This window comes from Triticum aestivum, chromosome 2A (genome assembly GCF_018294505.1).
Source record: "Triticum aestivum cultivar Chinese Spring chromosome 2A, IWGSC CS RefSeq v2.1, whole genome shotgun sequence".
Classification (NCBI taxonomy): domain Eukaryota; kingdom Viridiplantae; phylum Streptophyta; class Magnoliopsida; order Poales; family Poaceae; genus Triticum; species Triticum aestivum.
This window is the reverse complement of record NC_057797.1, coordinates 165827167-165850142: the sequence shown is the minus strand read 5'-3', so window position 1 is coordinate 165850142 and position 22976 is coordinate 165827167. Positions and strand designations below refer to the sequence as shown.

Here is a 22976-nt window from a genome sequence, read left to right as displayed (position 1 = left end):
AACTGCTTTATGTAGACTTGACTTGAATAAGTTGTCCCCTACTGAAATATCTTTGCAAATGGCTGATAAATCAACTGCTATACCTATCGGTATTTGTGAGGATGTGCCTGTTGTGGTTGCAAACGTTACTATTTTAACGAACTTTGTTATTCTTGATATTCCCGAGGATGATAGTATGTCTATTATTCTTGGAAGACCTTTTCTTAATACCGCATGGGCTGTTATTGGTTGCAACAAAGGCAATGTCACTTTTCATTTTAATGGTAATGAGCATACGGTACACTTTCCAATTAAACAACCTCAAGTTCGTAGTATCAATTTTATCGGAAAAATTCCATCGATTATATTTGGAGGTTTTGAATTTCCACTTCCTACTATCAAGAAGAAATATGATATACTTATTATTGGGGATGTGCATATACCCGTTGAGGTAACATAGTGTTATTCGAAATTTCTCCGGTTTCATGTTAATCGGAATGAGTTTGTTAACACGACTTGATCAACCTTGTTAGTGGATTCCTTTTGACGAGCATGAGATGGATGAAACTAGAAGCACAACCTTCTGTACCCTCTCTATACTTTCTGTTATTTATATTAAATAAAGTAAAAACAAATATTTTTCTGCCTATTATCTGATTATTCGTGCAATATAAAAATACATCGAAAATAAAAGTTCTCCAAATGCCGTGAAAATTAAATATGATTGTTATAGAATATTTGAGGATTTATGGAACAAAGAACACACCATGGGGGCCAACCACCTTGCCACGAGGGTGGAGGGCACGCCCCCCCTAGGACGCGCCCCCTGCCTCGTGGGCCTACGGTTGCCCTCCTCCACTTATTCCTGCACCCATCTTCTTCTTCTTCGTCCCACAAACACGAAAAACCAACTCAAACCCGAGTCCAAGCTCGTTTTGCTGCCATTTTCGATCTCCTTGCTCGAAGCACCTCTCACAAAACTGCTTGGGGAGATTGTTCCTTGGTATGTGACTCCTCCATTGGTCCAATTATTTTTTATTCTAGTGCTTTATTCATTGCAAATTTGTGTTGCTTAGGTGACCATGTTCTTGAGCTTGCATGTCAAATTTATATGGTCAAAAATAGTTTTGATGCATGATATAGGCCCTAGGCACTTGTAGGAGTAGTTGCTATCAATATTATTGAGTTTGGTTTACATTTATTTTGAAGTTACTAAAAATTTCAGAATTTTTCAGAGAATAATGAAGAGATTTTTGAGGGGCTCATCGAGCCAAAGCTCGAAGAAAAAGGCACCGAAGCCTAAGTATAATTTGCCGCGCACCGCGGAGGTTCGGGCGTGTGAATGGCCTTCCGAGGATTTCTTGAGAGCAGCCGGGATTTATGAAGATTTTCATGAATTTTCTCATAATGCAGGCCTCACCGCCTTCCTCCACGACCAATGCGATCAGTATCTCTTACTAACAAATACCTTTGTGCAAAACTTTTATTTTCATTCTAGGAACTCACGACCTACGGTGGAGTTTCATTTATATTATGAGCATAAGGAGATGTCACTTTATGATTTTTGTCGGATTTGTTTAGTCCCTTTTGAGGGCAAGATAGAAGAACCACATCATGACGATGTGGAGGGGTTTATTGATACTATCACTGTAGGAGAAACTAGAAAGGTTTCCGATGCACGAATCACTAGCATACATTTTCCTATTTTACGTTACTTTGCATTATTTGCTAGTCGTTGATTAATTGGACGCGGAAACTGTGGAAACCTTAGTATCCCTGATATAATCATTCTGCTCCACGGTTTATACAGTGATAACACTTTTAGTATAGGTGTCATTATTGCTAGATGGTTAAGTATGAACCGTACTAAGTGTCCCATCTTTGGAGGCATCTATGCTACACGCCTAGCCGCACATTTTAACATACCTATTAGGCATGCTGAGAAGGAAGAAAAAGTGCTGCCTCGTGTTTATCTAAATCATAAAAGTATGGTGGCACATGATTTTATTATTAAGAATAGGGCAGGAGAGCTTAAATATCAATTGTTCTTTAACAAACATCATCCTAAGACTATTATCCTGCCTGCTCCTTCTTTGTTTGATTTGACTGTAGGCATGTACCTTGTTCCATTGACGGCTATTCACGCCTACCGGAACCCTGCACCAGCCGAGGAGCCAGAACCGGAACCACAATTTGATCCTTCATGACAGTCTAACTATCAGTGGGATCCGGAGATGATTGCCAGCCAGTGGCAATCGGAGCCTTCTGCTTCCTCATCGCAGTACGACCCCAACTATTATTATGAATATCCGCCAGGCCAGCCGTGGCCATAGACCAACTTAGGCCAAAAGCCTAAGCTTGGGGGAGTACGTATTTCTCACCGACATTACATTTATGTTCACACACACTCATTGCTAGATGTCGGTGCTCATACTTTTTCATCGTATCATCCATGCTAGTTTACTTTCCTTTTTATGCTTTCTTCTTGTGTGTTTAATAAACCTTAAGAAAAACAAAAAAAATTAGTTGTAGCTTTTAATTAATTTACCTTCCATGCTTGTAGTAGTAATTAAAAAGAAAACCCAAAAATATTTCCCGTTCTTCTTTTGCTTGTTGGGAGGTTTCCCGTGTAAATAGTTTTATTTCTTTTCTTTTCTTTGGGGCTCGATAGGAGAAGACCATAATTAAATTGATGAAGTGGCTCTTATATGCATTATTATTTATCTGACAAAAGAGCCCGTATTGCTTTGTCTTCTCCTGTTTATTGAATGCTCGCAGATTCCAGCTTAGTCCAATGCACATGCACTCTTATTATTATTCACATCGTTCGGTCGTGCAAGTGAAAGGCAATTATGATGATATATGATGGACTGACTGAGATGAGAAAAGCTGGTACGAACTCGACCTCATTTGTTTTTGTAAATATGATGAGTTCATCGTTCTTGATTCAGCTCGTTATGAATAAACATGTTTGCAATGACAATTAGATATCATAGTTGCTTATGCCATGCTTGATTAGCTATGAGTTATAATGGTTTACCTTGCGTGTCAACATGCTATTAAAATGGTTATGATGTGGTATGATATGGTGGTATCCTCCTCTGAATGATTTAAGTGACTTGACTTGGCACATGTTCACGCATGTAGTCGAAACAAATCAACATAGCCTTCATGATATTTATGTTCATGGTGGATTATATCCTACTCATGCTTGCATCCAGTGTTTATTAATTTTAATGCATTTACATGGCTGTTGTCGCTCTCTAATTGATCGCTTCCCAGTCTTTTGCTAGCCTTCACCTGTACTAAGCGGGAATACTGCTTGTGCATCCAACCTCCTTAAACCCCAAAGTTATTCCACATGAGTCCACTATACCTTCCTATATGCGGTATCTACCTGCCGTTCCAAGTAAATTTGTATGTGCCAAACTCTAAACCTTCAAATAATTATCCTATTTTGTATGCTCGAATAGCTCATATATCAACTAGGGCTGTCTGTATCTTCCATGTTAGGCGGGTTATTCTCAAGATGAGTGGACTCCGCTCCTCACTCACGAGATAAAGGGCTGGTCACCGGGATGCCCAGTCCCATGCTCTATGCAAACTAAATCAAAATAATTGCAAACAAAACTCCCCCTGGGACCTGATGTATGTTGGAGGCACTCGTTGTTTCGAGCAAGCCATGGATTGATGTTTGTTGATGGAGGGGGAGTATAAACTTTACCATTCTGTTTGGGAACCGCCTATAATGTGTGTAGCATGGAAGATATCGCCATCTCTTGGTTGTTATGTTGACAATGAAAGTATACCGCTCAAAATGATATTCACCTCTATTTCAAAACCGAGCTCTGACACCTCTACAAATTCCTGCTTCCCTCTGCGAAGAGCCTATCTATTTACTTTTATGTTGAGTCATCACCCTCTTATTAAAAAGCACTAGCTGGAGAGCGCAACTGTCATTTGCATTCATTACCGTTAATTTATATTGGGTGTGACTATGATTGGATCTCTTTTACCATGAATTACAATGTCTAGTCAGTCCTTAATCTTTAAAGGTGCTCTGCATTTATGTTTTGCGGTTTCAGAAAGGGCTAGCAAGATACTATCTTGTTATATTATATTATGATTGTTTTGAGAAAGTGTTGTCATCCGAGATTTATTATTATGGCTTGCTAGTTGATTATGCTATTGATATAGGTAATCATGAGACCTGAGAATTATTGCAAATGTGGTTAGTTATAATCTTTGCTGAAAACTTGAATGCTAGCTTGACATGTTTACAACAACAAGAGCAAACCGAGTTTGTAAAAGTTTTTCTTTATTTGTTTCAGTTTGTCAACTGAATTGCTTGAGGACAAGCAAGGGTTCAAGCTTGGGGGAGTTGATACGTCTCCAACGCATCTACTTTTCCAAAAAAATTGCCCTTGTTTTTGACTCTAACTTGTATGATTTGAATGGAACTAACCCAAACTAACGCTGTTTTCAGCAGAATTGCCATGATATTGTTTTATGTGCAGAAAACATAAGTTCTCGGAATGTCCTGAAACTCCACGGAATACCTTACAATAAATAATAAAAAATCCTCGCCAAAGATGAAGACCAGGGGGCCCACACCCTTCTCACGAGGGTGGGGGGCGCCCCCCCTAGGGCACGCCCCCTACCTCGTGGGCCCCCTGTTGCGTCTCCGACTCCAACTCCACCTCCATATAACTGCTTTCGAGGAGAAAAAAATAAAGAAGAAGAAATCATCGTGTTTTACGATATGGAGCCGCCGCCAAGCCCTAAAACCTCTCGAGAGGGCTGATCTGGAGTCCGTTCGGGGCTTCGGAGAGGGGGATTCGTCGCCATCGTCATCATCAAGCATCCTCCATCACCAATTTCATGATGCTCACCACCGTGCGTGAGTAATTCCATCGTAGGCTTGCTGGACGGTGATGTGTTGGATGATATTCACCATGTAATCGAGTTAGTTTTGTTAGGGTTTGATCCGTAGTATCCACTATATTCTGAGATTGATGTTGCTATGACTTTGCTATGCTTAATGCTTGTCACTAGGGCCCGAGTGCCATGATTTCAGATCTGAACCTATTATGTTTTCATCAATATATGAGAGTTCTAGATCCTATCTTGCAAGTCTATAGTCACCTATTATGTGTTATGATCCGTTAACCCCGAAGTGACAATAATCGGGATACTTACCGGTGATGACCATAGTTTGAGGAGTTCATGTATTCACTATGTGCTAATGCTTTGTTCCAGTTCTCTATTAAAAGGAGGCCTTAATATCCCTTAGTTTCTATTAGGACCCCACTGTCATGGGAGGGTAGGACAAAAGATGTCATGCAAGTTCTTTTCCATAAGCACGTATGACTATATTCGGAATACATGCCTACATTACATTGACGAATTGGAGCTAGTTCTATGTCACCCTATGTTATGACTGTTACATGATGAACCGCATCTGGCATAATTATCCATGATTGATCCGATGCCTACGAGCTTTCCATATACTGGTTTACGCTTATTTACTTTCCTGTTGTTAATGTTTTAAATAGCGGGCTATGACATTTAGCGGCGACCCTTAAAAACAGCTATAGCTGGGCTATAGCGGGCTATAGCGGCAAATTGTACATGAAATCATTTAGCGGCAACACCCTCAAACAGCTATAGCGGAGTTATAGCGGGGCTATAGCCGGCTATTTAAAACTATGCAAAATACCAAAAACATTACTTTGCTTTCATTACTCTTTTGTTACTGTTACCATCACTATCATATTACTTTGCTACTAAACACTTTGCTGCAGATACTAAGTTTCCAGGTGTGGTTGAATTGACAACTTAGCTGCTAATACTTGAGAATATTCTTTGGCTCCCCTTGTGTCGAATCAATAAATTTGGGTTGAATACTCTACCCTCGAAAGCTGTTGCGATCCCCTATACTTGTGGGTCATCAGTGCATCCGTTGCATGGCAATCCCTAGTCACTCACATTTGATATCTATTAATGGGCATCTCCATAGCCCGTTGATACGCCTAGTTGATGTGAGACTATCTTCTCCTTTTTGTCTTCTCCACAACCACCATTCTATTCCATCTATAGTGCTATGTCCATGGCTCACGCTCATGTATTGCGTGAAGATTGAAAAAGTTTGAGAACATCAAAAGTATGAAACAATTGCTTGGCTTGTCATCGGGGTTGTGCATGATTTAAATATGTTGTGTGGTGAAGATGAAGCATAGCCAGACTATATGATTTTGTAGGGATAGCTTTCTTTGGCCATGTTATTTTGAGAAGACATGATTGCTTTGTTAGTATGCTTGAAGTATTATTATTTTTATCTCAATATTAAACTTTTGTCTTGAATCTTATGGATCTGAATATTCTTGCCACAATAAAGAGAACTACATGGATAAATATGTTAGGTAGCATTCCATATCAAAAATTATGTTTTTATCATTTACCTACTCGAGGACGAGCAGGAATTAAGCTTGGGGATGCTGATACGTCTCCAACATATCTATAATTTTTTATTGTTCCATGCTATTATATTATCAACCTTGGATGTTTTATATGCATTTATATGCTATTTTATATGATTTTTGGGACTAACCTATTAACCCAGAGCCCAGTGCCAGATTCTGTTTTTCCCTTGTTTCAGTGTTTCGCAGAAAAGGAATATCAAACGGAGTCCAAAAGGAATGAAACCTTCGGAAAAGTTATTTTTGGAAAGAAAGCAATACAAGAGACTTGGAGTGCACGCCAGGGAATCAACGAGGAAGCCACGAGGCAGGGGGCGTGCCCACCCCCCTGGGCGCGCCCTCCATCCTCGTGGGCCCCTCGTGTCTCCCGTGATGTATTTCTTCCGCCTATATATATCCATATACTCTAAAATGATCGGGGAGCACAATAGATCGGGAGTTCCGCCGCCAGAAGCCTCCGTAGCCACCGAAAACCAATCTAGACCCGTTCCGACACCCTGCCGGAGGGGGAATCCCTCTCCGGTGGCCATCTTCATCATCCCGGCGCTCTCCATGACGAGGAGGGAGTAGTTCTCCCTCGGGGCTGAGGGTATGTACCAGTAGCTATGTGTTTGATCTCTCTCTCTCTCTCTCGTGTTCTTGAGGTGGCATGATCTTGATGTATCGCGAGCTTTGCTATTATAGTTGGATCTTATGATGTTTCTCCCCCTCTAATCTCTTGTAATGGATTGAGTTTTCCCTTTGAAGTTATCTTATCGGATTGAGTCTTTAAGGATTTGAGAACACTTGATGTATGTCTTGCAATGGGATACCCGTGGTGACAATGGGGTATTCTATTTATTCACTTGATGTATGTTTTGGGGATCAACTTGCGGGTTCCGCCCATGAACCTATGCATAGGGGTTGGCACACGTTTTCTTCTTGACTCTCCGATAGAAACTTTGGGGCACTCTTTGAAGTACTTTGTGTTGGTTTGAATAGATGAATCTGAGATTGTGTGATGCATATCGTATAATCATACCCATGAATACTTGAGGTGACATTGGAGTATCTAGGTGACATTAGGGTTTTGGTTGATTTTTGTCTTAAGGTGTTATTCTAGTACGAACTCTATGATAGATTGAACGGAAAGAATAGCTTCATGTTATTTTACTACGGACTCTTGAATAGATAGATCAGAAAGGACAACTTTGAGGTGGTTTCGTACCCTACCATAATCTCTTCGTTTGTTCTTCGCTATTAGTGACTTTGGAGTGACTCTTTGTTGCATGTTGAGGGATAGTTATATGATCCAATTATGTTATTATTGTTGAGATAACTTGCACTAGTGAAAGTATGAACCCTAGGCCTTGTTTCAACACATTGCAATACCGTTTGTGCTCACTTTTACCATTAGTTACCTTGTTGTTTTTATATTTTCAGATTACAAAACATTTATCTACCATCCATATACCACTTGTATCACCATCTCTTCGCCGAACTAGTGCATCTATACAATTTACCATTGTATTGGGTGTGTAGGGGACACAAGAGACTCTTTGTTATTTGGTTGCAGGGTTGCTTGAAAGAGACCATCTTCATCCTACGCCTCCCACATATTGATAAACCTTAGGTCATCCACTTAAGGAAAAATTGCTACCGTCCTACAAAGCTCTGCATTTGGAGGCCCAAGAACGTCTACAAGAAGAAGATTGTGTAGTAGACATCAGCTTCACATATTACTCTTGCCGGCTTGGCTACTTGTGTCATGTGTGCACGGTTGTGTCATCTTCATTGAGTCAGTAGCTTATTGGCGTGGATCATTGTTGCTCTTTTTACTTTCCTTTTCGTTACTTCCTCCGTCCAGGCATAGTTTCAGTTTTGTATGATTATGCTTTGCCATCATGATCTTTTATGCGTGTGCATTTTGATCGTGCAGAGACTATATGAATACTCATTGGGTTTGTATCCCCTCGATAGTACATTGTGTAAATAAGAACATCTTCACAACACAATGACATGTAGTCCCATTTAAGTTAAACCTAACGACAACACTGAGGATATCTCATATACCTAAATAGTTCATGTCTACTTGGCCACAGAGTTATAGAAGGTGAAATCATTACTGGTTCACATAAAGGGGAACGAGTTTGTATTCCGCGTATTGTGCTTAATTCTCCTGGGTGTAAATGGCCTTTCACATTGCGTCGTTGCCAGCTTCCAATTCGGCTGTGTTATGCGATGACAATAAATAAAAGTCAAGGGCAAACTTTATATAAGATTTGTGTGTATTTGAGGAATCCGTTTTTTCACATGAACAATTGTATGTAGCCGTCTCGCGTGTTACGTCCCGGAAGGGTCTAAAATTCTTAATTGAAGATGAGAACGGAGAACATTCGCCAATCACAAGGAATGTAGTCTATGAAGAAATCGTTCGTCGTTTATAGTTCCATTCTTACATGGTTAGTTCTTTCAAATTTGGTATTGATTACTGATTTATGCTAGGTTTATTATAGATTTTACGAATTTTTTATTGGGTTAGGACTGACATAAAATGTGGAAAGGTGTTGATCTTCTAGGTGCATGGTTGCATACTGCACTTCCTACCTACTTCCTACCTACTGATAAATTAACATGTGAATTTTTTTTATTGACCAATTCACAGCTTATGGTTCTTGTTGTGCATAACGAAAACCAGCCTTCGGCATTCAAGGAGTGCTTCGCTGCCGTAGATTCCAGCATGACACGTCTATATAGTGTAAGAGGTGATTGCTAATGCCATCTTGGATGATTACACTGAACGGTTAGAGATGTCCAAGCAGATGGACGGGGAAGAGGCAGGTGAGCAAGCAAATATGGAATAGGGTGTTAACAATCTGAAGCTTGCCGAAATTAAAATCGATGATGGTGCGTCAACAAGCAAGGCTAACAAGATTGCTTTGCATCGAGGAGATCAGGTCGTATTTCGTAGTTTGTCATATGTAAAAGTATCTGTCTTTGTACTTCTATGCCATGTATATTGTCTGTGGTCTACTAACTAAGGTCATGTGTGTTTCATTTTATGTGTTTGATTTTGTATTTACTTATTACCTATGCAGTTTGGTTTCATTTTTTCTTTCTTGCCGTTGAAGAAAAACATGTGTAGCCTTTAGCTATGTACAACAATTATTGATTACCTTGATGTGCTATCTATCGGTCATGCTCTCCAAAAAGTAAATAATCGCTAAGGAAAACAACAGCAAACCTATATTGCATAATACCTTTTAATACGTGCCAAGGTCAATAAGCACAAAAAAGAAAAGCCATGAAACCAGCAAGATGAGGCTACCCCCAAAGGAGGAACAAAAATAAAAAAGAAATGAAAGAGAGCAGTATGATATCTCCTTGGTAGCTCAGGTAGAACACTACCAAGCATATCTGCCTCCAGTGGCGAAAGGCCAAAAAAAATAAAGGAAAGCAATATGATATCTCCTACGTAGTTCAGGTAGAGCACTACTAAGCATGTCTCCCTTCAGCGGCAGGGCCACCAGTGCCTCGGAGAGCCACCGCTCGGGCAGCAGCGTCATGGCGATCATCTAGGATCATTGCACACAGAAGCATAGAGAAGCCAAGAAATGCTGCTAGCAGCCCAGACATGAGAATTAGGATCAACTCTGAGATCACGTCCTCCATTGGGGGCCTCCTCTCGGTCTTTTATCACCGGAGGAAGAAAGAAAAGCGAAAATTAGGGAGAAGGAATGGGGCACATTGTGGGGATGGAGAAAAAGAAGAGAGTCTGGGGATGGAGAAAAAGAAGAGAGTCTGTGGTTATTTTTATAGCTCAAACTCGGTGTATGATGGGCGAAGTTCACCAGCATCGCTCGCCGCTCAATCGTCGGTGTTCAAGAGGCGAATCTGCAAGCAGCGTCGAAAAGGTGGTGGTCCGTGAGGTGACTGCTCGCTGCATCGGTAGCGGGCACGCCCCACACTACCATGCCACTGGCCTAGATGCTCTGGATGCTAGACGGCACAAGTGGGAGATATGCGGGAAAGCGTGCGAGGGAGAATTTGGTCAGAACGGTTCATAGTAGTAGGTTTTTCGGTGCTCCATCGTCGGTGCTCAGAGGCGAATCTGCAAGCATTGCTGATAAGTTGTCGGTCCGTGAGGTGAGTGCTCACTGCACCTAGCACGCCTTGCACTATGACGGTACTGCTCTAGATGCTCTACGTGATAGACGCGACGAGTGGGGGACTTGTGGGAAAGTGCGCGAGAGAGAAGTAGACGAGGGTATGCATTTAAAATGCTGTTTGATATTTATTTGTGTTTAAATATGTTTAAACTTGTTTAAATCATAATAGTAATACTTTTTTTATAAAAATAGTAATAATTTTTTAAAAAATATCATCAAATTTGTGACGGTGGAGCGGGCCGGGGAGCTGGGTGCGGGGGAGAGGGTGCGGGTGGTCGTCAGCAGCGGTGGAGTGGAAGAGGGTGCGGGCCGGGGGTCGGCGGCGGCGGCCGGTGGATGGGGCGGTGCATAGTAATAGGTTTTCCGTTGGCCCATAAGGTCAATTTTCGTTGGCCCATATACACCATGCATGCATTCGAATGATAGACTATGTGAAGATTTTTTTGCCACCTAGCAATTTATATGATTACACTAGCTTACACTGTTTATCTTAGCAATTGTCTGCACTTACCAATATATAGCAAACTTGCATTTATTTATAACATATACACAAGGTTACAATTCAAAAAATAAAATAAAAAGATATATAAATTTTCATTTCCTCACGGCAACGACTTGAGCATTACATAACCAACCCAGGTGTCGCCACCGCCGTACGTACCTGGTCATGTCCAGCCCACGCGCCAGCACGCTCTCGCTCAGCCCAGGCCAGACCTGTCTACCTTGTCGCGCCAAGGTTAAACACTGATGTACTTGTGCCTACCCACATCTGTAGCTGCCTGACCAATTAGTCCACTATAGCGCACTGTAGCTGTGCCTGACCAATTAGTCCACTGTAGCCCACATGCAGTTGTGCAGCTTTCTCCATAAATCATAGCAAGGTCCGCCTCCTCCTACTTCTGCCCACCCGTGAACGTATCAACAAGACAAATAAAAGATGCAAATGACTATGCATTGTAATTAAAGATATATTTCTGGACTAGACATGCATAGACTGCTTTGCGCAGACCTCAGACACGCGTGTGTAGAGTACAGTCATCTTTTGCATGTTTTGCAATACGTTGTCCTCAACACAATATACATGAGCTGTTCAGCCGCACAGGAATGGAGCAAAATCAAAGAAGAGGAGTTACAGATACAAACACGGCAGAAAGCAATTCTTCAACGAGACAAGTCAAGATGAACAAGAATTCTCAAGAAAATCTGCCTCCAATTTCAAGATATCCTACCCATTCGTCGAGAGCCAGGACGTGCATCCTCAAGCTTCAACATCATCTATACTGGAAACATACCACCGACAACACAAGCAGAAGAACTAACTTCCTCACTCTACCATTATGTTACCGAGACAAATCCAGCTGGAGGGTCGACATCCCAGATGTAAAAAATAACGAAGAGTCTTTCGATATATACTATAGACCCCCTATGTATGCACCACTTAGATGTGTTATTTACTTGTATGCACTACATCGTAATTGTTACCCGTCTGCGTATCAACTAAATGCATCGTTTCATCTATGAACTACTTTATCCTAAAGAAATATTTCAAACAAACTTACCAAAAATTACAAAATAACTAAATAGCTAATTAGCCCGAGTGGCGCGGCGTGCCGCCGCGCACTACCCGCTAGTACCTTTATTATTTATACATGGAGACATGCCACCTTATCGTAGGACCACCGCAACATGCATGAGGAAAAAAAATCATCATTAGTTAATCCTATGCACGCATCCCACCTTTGCCACGTGTGTCACCTCATCAAAAGTTAACTCAACATGCATTGATTTTTTTCATTTTATTAATTACAATTACTCCACTTATTTTCAGAATATTTTTTATTACACAATAACAAAATACAATATATAGTGTTCATTTTTTGTTTTAGTTCATATATTATTAACTTAACTATGCATGGTTCTTACAATCAAATCACTGAAATATATTGCAATTGATTCCTGCAGCAACAGACGGAGTATTCTCAAGCTCGCTTAGAGGCTTCGCCATGGGGTGCACAACAACAGCTTCAAAGATGCTTAGAGGCAGCGATAGAGCGGCCAAATGCTACACAATGGATGCTCTCAATAAGACTTACAGATGAACTTCAAAGCTTTTTTTTACGAAAAGATGGATTTTAAGCTTGTTTTTTTAATGAATGGTGGGATTTCCCCTTACATTTCATCTCTGAAAATTGATAGTACAAAGTTTTAGAATTTTATATGCTTGATAGTATTGTAAACCTGGACGGCGTAGAGACAAGGATCTGTATACTACTATTTGATATGATTCAATGCGCTTGGGATAAGACATGCAGTCGGCAAAGTTGTACTCCCTCTGCCGCAATATAAATGTCTCAACTTTAGTACGAAGTTGACACTTATTTTGGAACGAAAAGAATAGTACTATAAAACTACTACCCACGAGAACTATCAAGTACAGGATCCGCCAAAGAACTTGTTACTTATCTGTATGCCAAGCGCTCCAATTCCAAATTCGTAAGAAAGGACCGGAAGAGGAAGAGTCAATGTTGGCAGTTTGCAGCGTTAGTCGTTCTTTTTTCTCCTCCCATGTAGACGATGTAGATTAGCTCGTCGAGTGTCCGTGTGAATTTTCATGGGCAAGCGTCTTTTTTCACTTGTTTCTTCGCACCATACACAAAGCACAGAATAAAAGGTTTGTCCTATATTCCATTCCGAAGAAGAGCATACGCAGTACGTTCCTTTCCGATGTGGAGTCGGGAGCGGAACGTCTGAACGTCCACCGCGACCACCACGAAAGCGCTAGAAAGCGATCAAGTGGTCTGCATCACTTGGAAAAGGAGCCACGAAGGTGCTACTGATAGCAGTTTTTCTTTCTTTTGCGAGATACCAACAGATTTTCCCCGAAAAATGGGAGATACTAACAGATTTAAAGGTAGCGAGCACCAGGCACTGGTACATTCACGTACTCACGTCCCCGGTCCTACCTGAATTGACATGCAGTAGACAGTAGTACAGGTAGCATTTCGCGCGATTGACCGGCCAACTGGCCAAGATGGGTGAAGAAAAGGTATGGTAATGAAGGCCTGAAAGACAGAAGCTTTGGAGCAGGGTGTCGAGCTCACGGTCGTGGTGGAGGTGCTTGGCGACCTCACCGGTCAGTCGGTCACCGGGCAGCAATCCGTGGGGTGGGAGGAGACGATGATTCCTGACGTGGAGAAAGAGACGCGGGTGACAGCAACGGAAGGCCATATCGTCAGCGTAACCGCGTACCGGTGCCCGTTTGTCAGGGTGCTGACATCTGTCGCCTACAACGAGATGGGAATTCTCGCTGAAGGCAAACTCCATATTAGGCCAACCCATTATGCAGCTGACCAGCTACTCTCATTTTTTCTTTTTACTATATAATTACGCGTGCGTTGCAACGGGAGTATAAACATTCTAATAGATTAGCCCGTGACTGCATGTTTATTGTTATATTAATGCGCAGCCACGATTTACCTACCAATTTTTTTTGTTAAGCACTTATTTCGTAAGAATTTAATGACGTACCAAAGAAAATATGTTCTTACTTTGGTAAGTTAATTAAACATGAGAGAATTGATTTCATTTTAGGGAAAAATCGACGGGAGAAAAATCAAAGATGAGAGAAAAATCAAAGATAAGAAGGAAAGAGGGGGATGTATATAAGGAAGGTTGGACGAAAGAGAGGTGAATGAGAACCTTGCAATCTTTTCTCATAGTAGACAAAGTTAATAAAACATGAGAGAATTGATTCCATTTTAGGGAAATTTCATGGGAGAAAAAACAGAAATGGGAGAAAAAAAAATTAAAGACAAGGAAAGAAGGGGGCGTATATAATAAGAAAGGTTGGATGAAAAAGAGGTGAAATGGGAACCTTGCGTTCCTTTTAAGTAGTAGAGAAAATATTTCTTGTTTTCTTATAATTTATTTATATTTCCAGATATTCTATATTACAAAAGTATTCTACAAAACATTTATAAAATGTTGATGAGGCATTTGGACAAATGTTAATAAAGCATTTGAAAATGTTAAATATCTATAGAAAAAATGTTGACTAAGTATTAAAAAATGATGAAAAAATTTGATCATGTATTTAAAAAGATGTTAATCAAGTATTTGATATCATGTTGAACATGTATTTGAAAAATGTTAATCAAGCATTTAAAAAATATTAAATACGAATAGAATTTTTTTTGATCATTTATTAAAAAATGCTGAGTTATTTTGATCATGCATATAAAAATGTTAGTCAAGCATTTGAAAAATGTTGAACAAGTATATGAAAAATGTTAATCAAGCATTTGGATAAAATTTAAATGTGTATAAAATTGTCGATGATGTATTAAAAAACTTTAATATTTTATTTGAAAATGTTAATAAAGCATTGATTTATTTTAAAAATATGTAAAACATATATTAAAAAATGTAATATATTATTTGAAAAATGTTAATCAAGGAAATGAAAAAAAGTAATAATATGTGTATAGGAAAAATGTTGACCATGTATTATTTTTTAATTTTGTATTTAAAATATGGAATATATATTTAAAAAATGTATTATAAATATTCTAAAAAGTATACGGGAAAACAGTGAAAACCCGAGGGAAATCAAAAGCAAAACAGATTAAAAAAGGAAGAAACAATGAATACGGAAGAAAAAAGAAAGAAAAGAGAAAAACCATTGAAAACTAATAAAGAAGAAAATTAATAAAAAACCAGTAAAATGAAAAAAGAAACAAAGAAAAACCGGTGAAAAAACCCCCAAAAACTTTGTGGAAATCTGTTTTTTTTACTACAAGTTGTTCGCGGCCTACTAATCTAAAGTGAATCGCGTTAGATTACTGGCTAGCAGCACAACGAAGGAACAAGGAGATCTAGGGGTCAACGGTCAACCCGTTACTTTAGAGGTCAATGTGGGAGAAGCTACCATGTCGCTTAATGCAAGATATTGCTCCCGCGCGTTTTGTCACCGTGTTCGCTCCCAAAGCGCGGCCATAGATTTTTTTTGTTAGGCCCACGACCCGAGAAGGTTAACCAGCCACCGGCCCAGCAGGCTGAGCATCGATCGTCTGACAAGAAACGGGCCTCCCAGGATGATGGGCTAAACGGCCCATCCTGCCGCGAGCTGGCTGCGGCGGGCCGATGCCGAGCTCTCTCACCAGGTGGTATAATAACACCGCGGAAACTATTATCGCTCTATATTCCCAAGCAGCCGACAGCCAGAGAGAGGAGAGGATTCCCCACCCAGCCAGCCGCGCGTGAAGTCGGCACTCCCCTCCCTCCGCCCCAACCCCTTCCCCTAGGTAACGAACCCTAACCCGATCCCGCTAGATTTCGTCGCGATTTGGTGCTCAATCCGTAGTTCTCGTGGTGCGACGTGTTCTGGTCCGATTTGCGTCCTGTTATTCGTTAATTTCCGGGGGGTTTCGTTTACCGATACTTCTCTAGCTCACGCGGTGATTGTGCTGTCTTGCGATTTTCGGGATCTGCGCGAGGCGAGCGCGCTGGCCGGATGTTTTTCTGCGATTTTGCGCGGTTTTCATCCGCGGGTTCTTCGGTGCGAGGCGATCGATCCGTGTTCCGTTTGGAGATTGCGTGCTGAGTGCATGGATTGATTGATTCGTTTGGATGTACGGAAGAAGAGTTAGGATGTTGGGGCAGAGTACTAATACATGCGGGCTTAGATGATGATGCTTCTTCTTTTTCGAGTATATATGAGTTGCGTTTATTTCGATTCCACTTGTCCGGAGGGCCTTCCTGTTAGTGCCCACGATGTTAATTAGTGTGCAATTTTACTAACGGGTAGGAGCTGCTCGTCTTGCTTTTGGGTGCATCCAAATTGTTTGTGTTTCTTTTCACATATATGCGTGCCAACTTATAATGCTTCAGCTTTGTAAAACTTAATAGTGTGTTGTTGCAATAGCTTGGGTGAGGATTCCCTGGAGTTATCTTAAACTCTACCAGTGGATTTCAGCACATCAAGATCATTGCTTACCTTGTATGGAATCCACCCAAGTTCTCCCCAGTCCACGCACGTCCCCTTCTTTCGCGCCCATGGATGATCTGCTCTTATCCTTGTCTCCACACCCTGACCCAGCTTCCCACTCCAGGATTCACTCTTGGTTGCACAGTTCCACTGCAAGTTAAATTATGACTAATTATCTGCGGTTTTGATTAGAAAGAAACGCAAGGTTTCTCCTTGTTCCAGAGTGCTTCTCCTGATCTGCTTATGAAGAGAAAGAGAGTTCGGTAATAAAGATGAAGAAGACCATGCCATCTACTAATTGGGTTGTAACGTTACTGGCATCCTCAACTCTGCCTTGCATACCTAATAGCTCTAACCTAATTAATACTTTGTTAAAGATGATTGTGGATTGAACCGAGCGTTTGTATGCTAGAAAGATTGTCATTTTTTTCTACTTAAGATCAATATTGTGCTTCATTCTCTTAGTTTATAGAGATCAAGTATTAAGTAGGTCAATGGAATTGCAATAACCTAAAGTCTATGCCATATTGCTTGACCAGATCTATCATTTACATTATAGACCACTTGGTCATAAAATATAAGGCTGCAGTCCATGTGTTTTAGTACTAAGTTATGCTTACTATGTTGTCCAACACATGACTGCTACTGTTTAGATTTTTGACTGTTGTGTTCTGCAGCCAGTTTTTCTAGATTATCCTAGGACCGCTCTTCATTTATTTCATACGTGTAGTTGCATGTTCTACCTTGTATCATCATAGTTTTATTATTACTGAATGACTTTTCAGATCTCAACTGTGCTTGGTTCTGTATGTTCTTCAGTTATTATGGGAATTATCTAGCTGCTTGAACTTTTTTTTTTCAAATATAGAAGGAATACTGTTCACATATGCTTTGCTGAACACTGTGCAACCAACCAATAGCTCTTCTTTATATGCTTATTAATTTTTTATATGTTGGCTGCAAAGTCTTGTCAAATATCTTAACATGGAATTCTCAACCCTGTTCACATATCAAATTTCTTGTGGGAAATTGTTTTGTTTGATGAACTTCCCTGCTTCGTACATTGCTTGCTATGTTTCAAGTATTGCCGCTTCCAGTAAACTAGTTTTGCTTCATTCCCTGTGTGCCGTGTTTAAAGTATGATGTTTCCTGTAAATTAGTTTCACTTACTACTATCTTTGATCAATTTTTTGTAATTAAGTGCTTGTGACTGTCGTTTCTTATTTGTACTATAATTTGGACCTTGCTGGCATAGTTGGGATATTGCAAACTCAACTTGGGCTAGCAATAAAAATTAAATACCTACAGCATCTGCACTGAACATTTTACGAATTCCCTTATTTCATTTAGTTCATGAACAATTGTTTCTATGGGGCAACTGGGCCCATGGAAGTTTTTTTTACCAAGGCCCTCATATTTCTGTTCGTGTGTGTGTGTGTGGCTGTCTACAGGTGAACTAGTCTTAGCCGGGCTCTATCAAGATGTCTGAGAGCCAGGAAACTGATAGGAACATTGAAATCTGGAAGATTAAAAAGCTAATCAAGGCACTGGAGTCTGCTAGAGGCAATGGCACAAGCATGATCTCTCTTATTATGCCTCCACGTGATCAGGTTTCTCGAGTGGCGAAGATGTTAGGCGACGAGTATGGTACTGCTTCAAACATCAAGAGTAGAGTCAATCGTCAATCAGTTTTGGGTGCCATCACCTCAGCTCAGCAGAGGCTGAAGCTTTACAACAGAGTTCCTCCCAATGGTTTGGTTCTCTACACTGGAACCATTGTTACTGATGATGGAAAGGAAAAGAAAGTTACTATTGATTTTGAGCCATTCAAGCCTATAAATGTCTCACTTTACCTTTGTGATAACAAGTTCCACACTGAGGCTTTAAATGAGCTGTTGGAATCTGATGACAAGTTCGGCTTCATTGTTATGGATGGTAATGGTACACTTTTTGGCACACTAAGTGGAAATACACGTGAAGTGCTTCACAAATTTACTGTTGATCTCCCAAAGAAGCATGGTAGAGGAGGGCAGTCAGCTCTACGTTTTGCTCGTCTTCGGATGGAAAAACGTCATAACTATGTCCGAAAAACTGCTGAGCTTGCTACTCAGTTTTTTATCAATCCAGCTACAAGTCAGCCTAATGTTTCTGGACTGATTCTTGCTGGTTCTGCTGATTTCAAGACAGAGCTGAGCCAATCTGATATGTTTGACCAGAGACTTCAAGCCAAGATACTTAATGTGGTTGATGTTTCTTATGGCGGCGAGAATGGGTTCAACCAAGCTATTGAGTTGTCAGCTGAGATTCTAGCAAATGTGAAGTTCATACAGGAGAAGAAGTTAATTGGCAAGTACTTTGAAGAGATCAGTCAAGATACTGGGAAGTATGTCTTTGGTGTTGATGACACTCTAAAGGCTCTTGAAATGGGTGCTGTTGAGACTCTGATAGTGTGGGAGAATCTTGACATCAACAGATATTCGCTGAAGCACAGTGTCTCTGGGGAAATTATTGTCAAACATTTGAACAAGGAGCAGGAAGCGGATCAGAGCAATTTCCGCGATAGTGAGACCAATGCCGAGTTGGAAGTTCAGGAAAAAATATCTCTGTTGGAGTGGTTTGCTAATGAATACAAGAAGTTCGGCTGTGCGCTTGAGTTTGTCACTAACAAGTCACAAGAGGGATCGCAGTTCTGCAGAGGATTCGGTGGCATTGGTGGTCTGCTGCGCTATCAGCTAGATATGCGGTCTTTTGACGAGGTTTCAGACGATGAAGGTTTGTATGAAGACTCTGATTAGCAATCAGCTAATCAAATGATTGTGCTGGCCCATGGAAGGACGCCACAGCTCGGTTTCGCTCAACTTACGCAAGAACACTTCAAAGGCAGCTGTATGTATGCACGTCTCGTCTTGACTATAAAGCTTTACAATTTTCTTGTTTCACAATATATTTGGTTTGTCTTACTGTTCCTCCCCTTGGTTTCAGATCCAGAGATTGATGGGCATGGGCCAGCCTCAAACTATGCCGAAGGAGTTCATGACCAGATGATTGAGATGCCATCATCATCATCATGGAAGTAACATTTCAAGACGTTAACCGGACTAAAAGCTCCTTATGCTTAGTTGTCGCTTTGTGCTTCTATATATTCAGTCGTTGTGTAGTGTCGGATGTCTGTTATCATGCATCTAGGGTTCTGAAGTCTAGTGTCTGCTTTTAATATTCAGCATCGTGAATGAACTCGTATAAATATTGTGTAATACTGTAGTAGTCTCTTGCTCCTGCAGTTTTTGCAACGAAGACATTGTTTTGCTATAAATATTCCCCCCGTCTTACTGTGATTTATCTTGTTGGTGCCGTAGGTGGTCCAGTTTTTATTTGCTTGACATTGTTTTGTCTTTGCCCTGCCCTGCACTTCCACAGTGCAGTTGCATCTTTTTGTACGTATATCATATCAAAACCTGGTTGAATAATTTTATCTATCCCAAATTGCAACCAACCCTTGGTTGCATTTCAAAAGAAGGTTGAACTTGGATCCACCCAAGGGGTTTTTTGTTATGAATTTTTGGTGGAAACCATGTTTGATGTGCTGACTGGTTCAATCTGCAAGTAGCAGTATCCGGTATGACTATGAGGGCGGTTCAGGAAGCGAGCTATCTTGCGATGACACGGGCACATTCGCCCGAGGCCTGAGGCCTGAGAGATGGTCTTCTTCTTGCTAACGAGATGGGTTGCAATAGAATTCATGTAGAGGCAGATTGCTTGGAGGTTATTGATGTGATGCAGAACGGTGGGAATTCACTGGGCCCTGCAGCAGCCATCTATGAAGAGTGCTCCTTTTTAGCTCATTATTATTTTTCTGTAGTTTCTAATCATTGTCCCAAGGAGGTCAATATGGCAGCAGATGTGTTGTCTAGGAACTTGAAGAACTCTCGAACCATTGTCTGGACTCCCTCAGGTCCTTTTTAGTCCGCATATAAGTTCTGTCTGAAGTCAAAGCATATCTGTTTTGACCGAATTTATAGAAAAAAGTATTAACATTTACGATGCCAAATCAATTTTGTTAGATTCATTACGAAATGTAGTTTCATGGGATATATATTTGGTATAATAGATATTAATATTTTTTAATATGTATTTGGTCAAACTTTGCAAAGTTTGACTTGACCCAAATATAATATGCGGAGTAAAAAGGACCAGAGGGAGGAAGTTAGAGCCTTCGGATTTCTTTGTAGATGTACTCTCAAACGATTTATCTTTATTTATCCTTGAAATATAAACCGCCATAATGGCGTTCCCTAAAAAAAATAGCAGTATCCGGTAGAAGCCCGGTAAAATGAGCCGGAGCAAGTCAAAAGTAACGCTGTCACGTCAGGGCGGGAAAAAGAATTGTATGAGATCTAGTCTCACGGGCTAGTAGGTGAGACCCATTCTGATGGATGACACGCGACATTTCTCTGATTTCAAGTAGAAGGTGGGGTAGATACTTTATGATTTATAAATGCTACGTGTCATTCATCAGGATGGATCTCATATGCTAGTTTGTGAGACCTGGTCTCATATAATTCTTTTTTCCGAGCTGGCCTTGAATGTTCTCAAAACCACGTGTTTACCGTGCTTGTCGCTGAGATTTTCTATAGGAGTATTATTTATGGCTCATGTAGTGCACGTGGTTTGCGTGGACCGATATTTTCTGCAGAATCGACAGTGGGAAAGCAGCCGAGCGGATAGAATCTATAGTACGTGACTCTCCGAGCGTCGCACCTGTGATCCTTGAACGCACGCAGGAGAGCTGCAGTTGGTCTCATCGGAAACCAGCCAGGGAAGGTTTAACGCAAGAGGGAAGGTCAAAAGAATGTCCGTGATTTGACTAGGTTCTTCCGGATATGAGTGCGCTTCTACAATTTTGCTAGCTCGCTGACGTAACCTAGTGATTGACGATAACAGAAGCTTTATTTACAGCGGTCCAACATAGACAACTACGTACCCCGTGCCTAAATAGGTGTGCTGCTACAAGGTCGTGCCCGATTTGGCAAACTTAACGAGACTCCGGAGAACACCGCCGGGTCGTCAGAAACATGCGTCGGAACGGAACAATACCTAGTAACCACCCAGCACGACGAGGTAGGGAGAGGAGGAAGGAAGAAGCTTCCCGGATCGCCGTCAGTCAAACGCACACCGGCAAGGGAAAGCGGAGCTGCGGCCGCGACCAGATAATCCCGCCCGCGCTCGCTCGCCCGCCGCCAGCCATCAGACGCACGCGCGCGCCCTGGCCGCTGGGCTCCATAAATAGGCCCCCAGTCTCCCACGTGACAGAAGCACAAGCTAACAACAAGTTCAAACGAGAATATCCAGCGCAGGAACAGCAGCCGGAGGAAGAAGAAGAAGGAAGGAGAGTGTATTTTTGTATTGTTTGAGCGATGGAAGGGCTGATCCCGTTCGTGATCGACGCGATCAGGAAGAGCCACGGGAGGGACAGCTACCGCTGCGCCTCGTCGGACGGCAGCTCCCACGGCGGCAGCGGCAGCAGGCGGCACCTCATGGACTACCGGGAGCTGCCGGCCGGAGCGGCCGACGCCGACGCCAGCCGCTACCAGGGCCCGTGGTCGGAGTTTATCCAGGCGCCGGCCGACGTGCGTCCTTCCGAGGAGCACGCCCGGCCGGCCGCCGTGGTGTCCGGGCCGGCTTATCGCTGGAAATGAGCACGTACGCACGCAGGCGGTGCCTTTCAAAGTCTCAAGGCGCTTTCGCTTAGTTGTTAATTACAGCTGTTGGATTGGTTTTGTTCATTGTTTTTGCCTTAGGCATGTAAGGAGGGGATTTCGTGATTTCGTGTGGCGAGCGTCAAAGGGCGTCTTAACGTACACATTTGCCGTGTGTCATTGCTTTTCAGTGCGTTCAAACATGTGTGTATAAATATGTTTATCAAATAAAATGAAAGAACAACGGATTGGTGATTCAGTCGTCAATCACTGTGTGTGTATCTGATTTCATAAGCCAGAAAATAGCTTGTGCACCTCGCGCATGCAGGCTCTGCTGGTCTCTCGCATTTACCGACACTGTTGGTCAGAATTCGAACAGAGTTATCTTGGACACTGCAGGCGCCCGTAGGATCTGCCCACGCAGAGGAAATTCTTGTTGCAAGGATCGACCCTTCTTTTTCTGATGAAACACTGCCCCGCGGACTGCTCCTGTACCCGTGGAATCGCTGGAGCCGACGTTACTCGGGCTCTGTTTCTTCTACGTGCATGCCCATGCAGCGCTGCAGGCTCAACTGCTCATCGCCGTTTACCCGTCAGCGGCGGCGCAGTACGTACGTACCTACTGACGTCCGACGAGCAGGTGTAAATTGTGTGCAAATTGTATCATTATTGTTTAAAATTCCTTTCT

General features: G+C 41.7%; 1 protein-coding gene across 2 annotated transcripts; it reads left to right on the top strand.

Moving 5' to 3' along the window:
* Window positions 1-15817: 15817 nt before the first annotated feature.
* On the top strand, window positions 15818-19927 carry LOC123188157 (eukaryotic peptide chain release factor subunit 1-3). Of its 2 annotated transcripts, none has more exons than XM_044600200.1 (3): window positions 15818-15909; window positions 18044-19478; window positions 19575-19927. In XM_044600200.1, exon 2 carries the CDS (start codon window positions 18074-18076, stop codon window positions 19385-19387), a length of 1314 nt encoding a protein of 437 aa, XP_044456135.1. In that variant the 5' UTR covers window positions 15818-15909; window positions 18044-18073; the 3' UTR covers window positions 19388-19478; window positions 19575-19927. The 2 variants fall into 2 exon arrangements, with proteins under 2 accessions (XP_044456135.1, XP_044456136.1); XM_044600201.1 differs by having other exon boundaries at window positions 18044-19482.
* Window positions 19928-22976: the final 3049 nt, after the last annotated feature.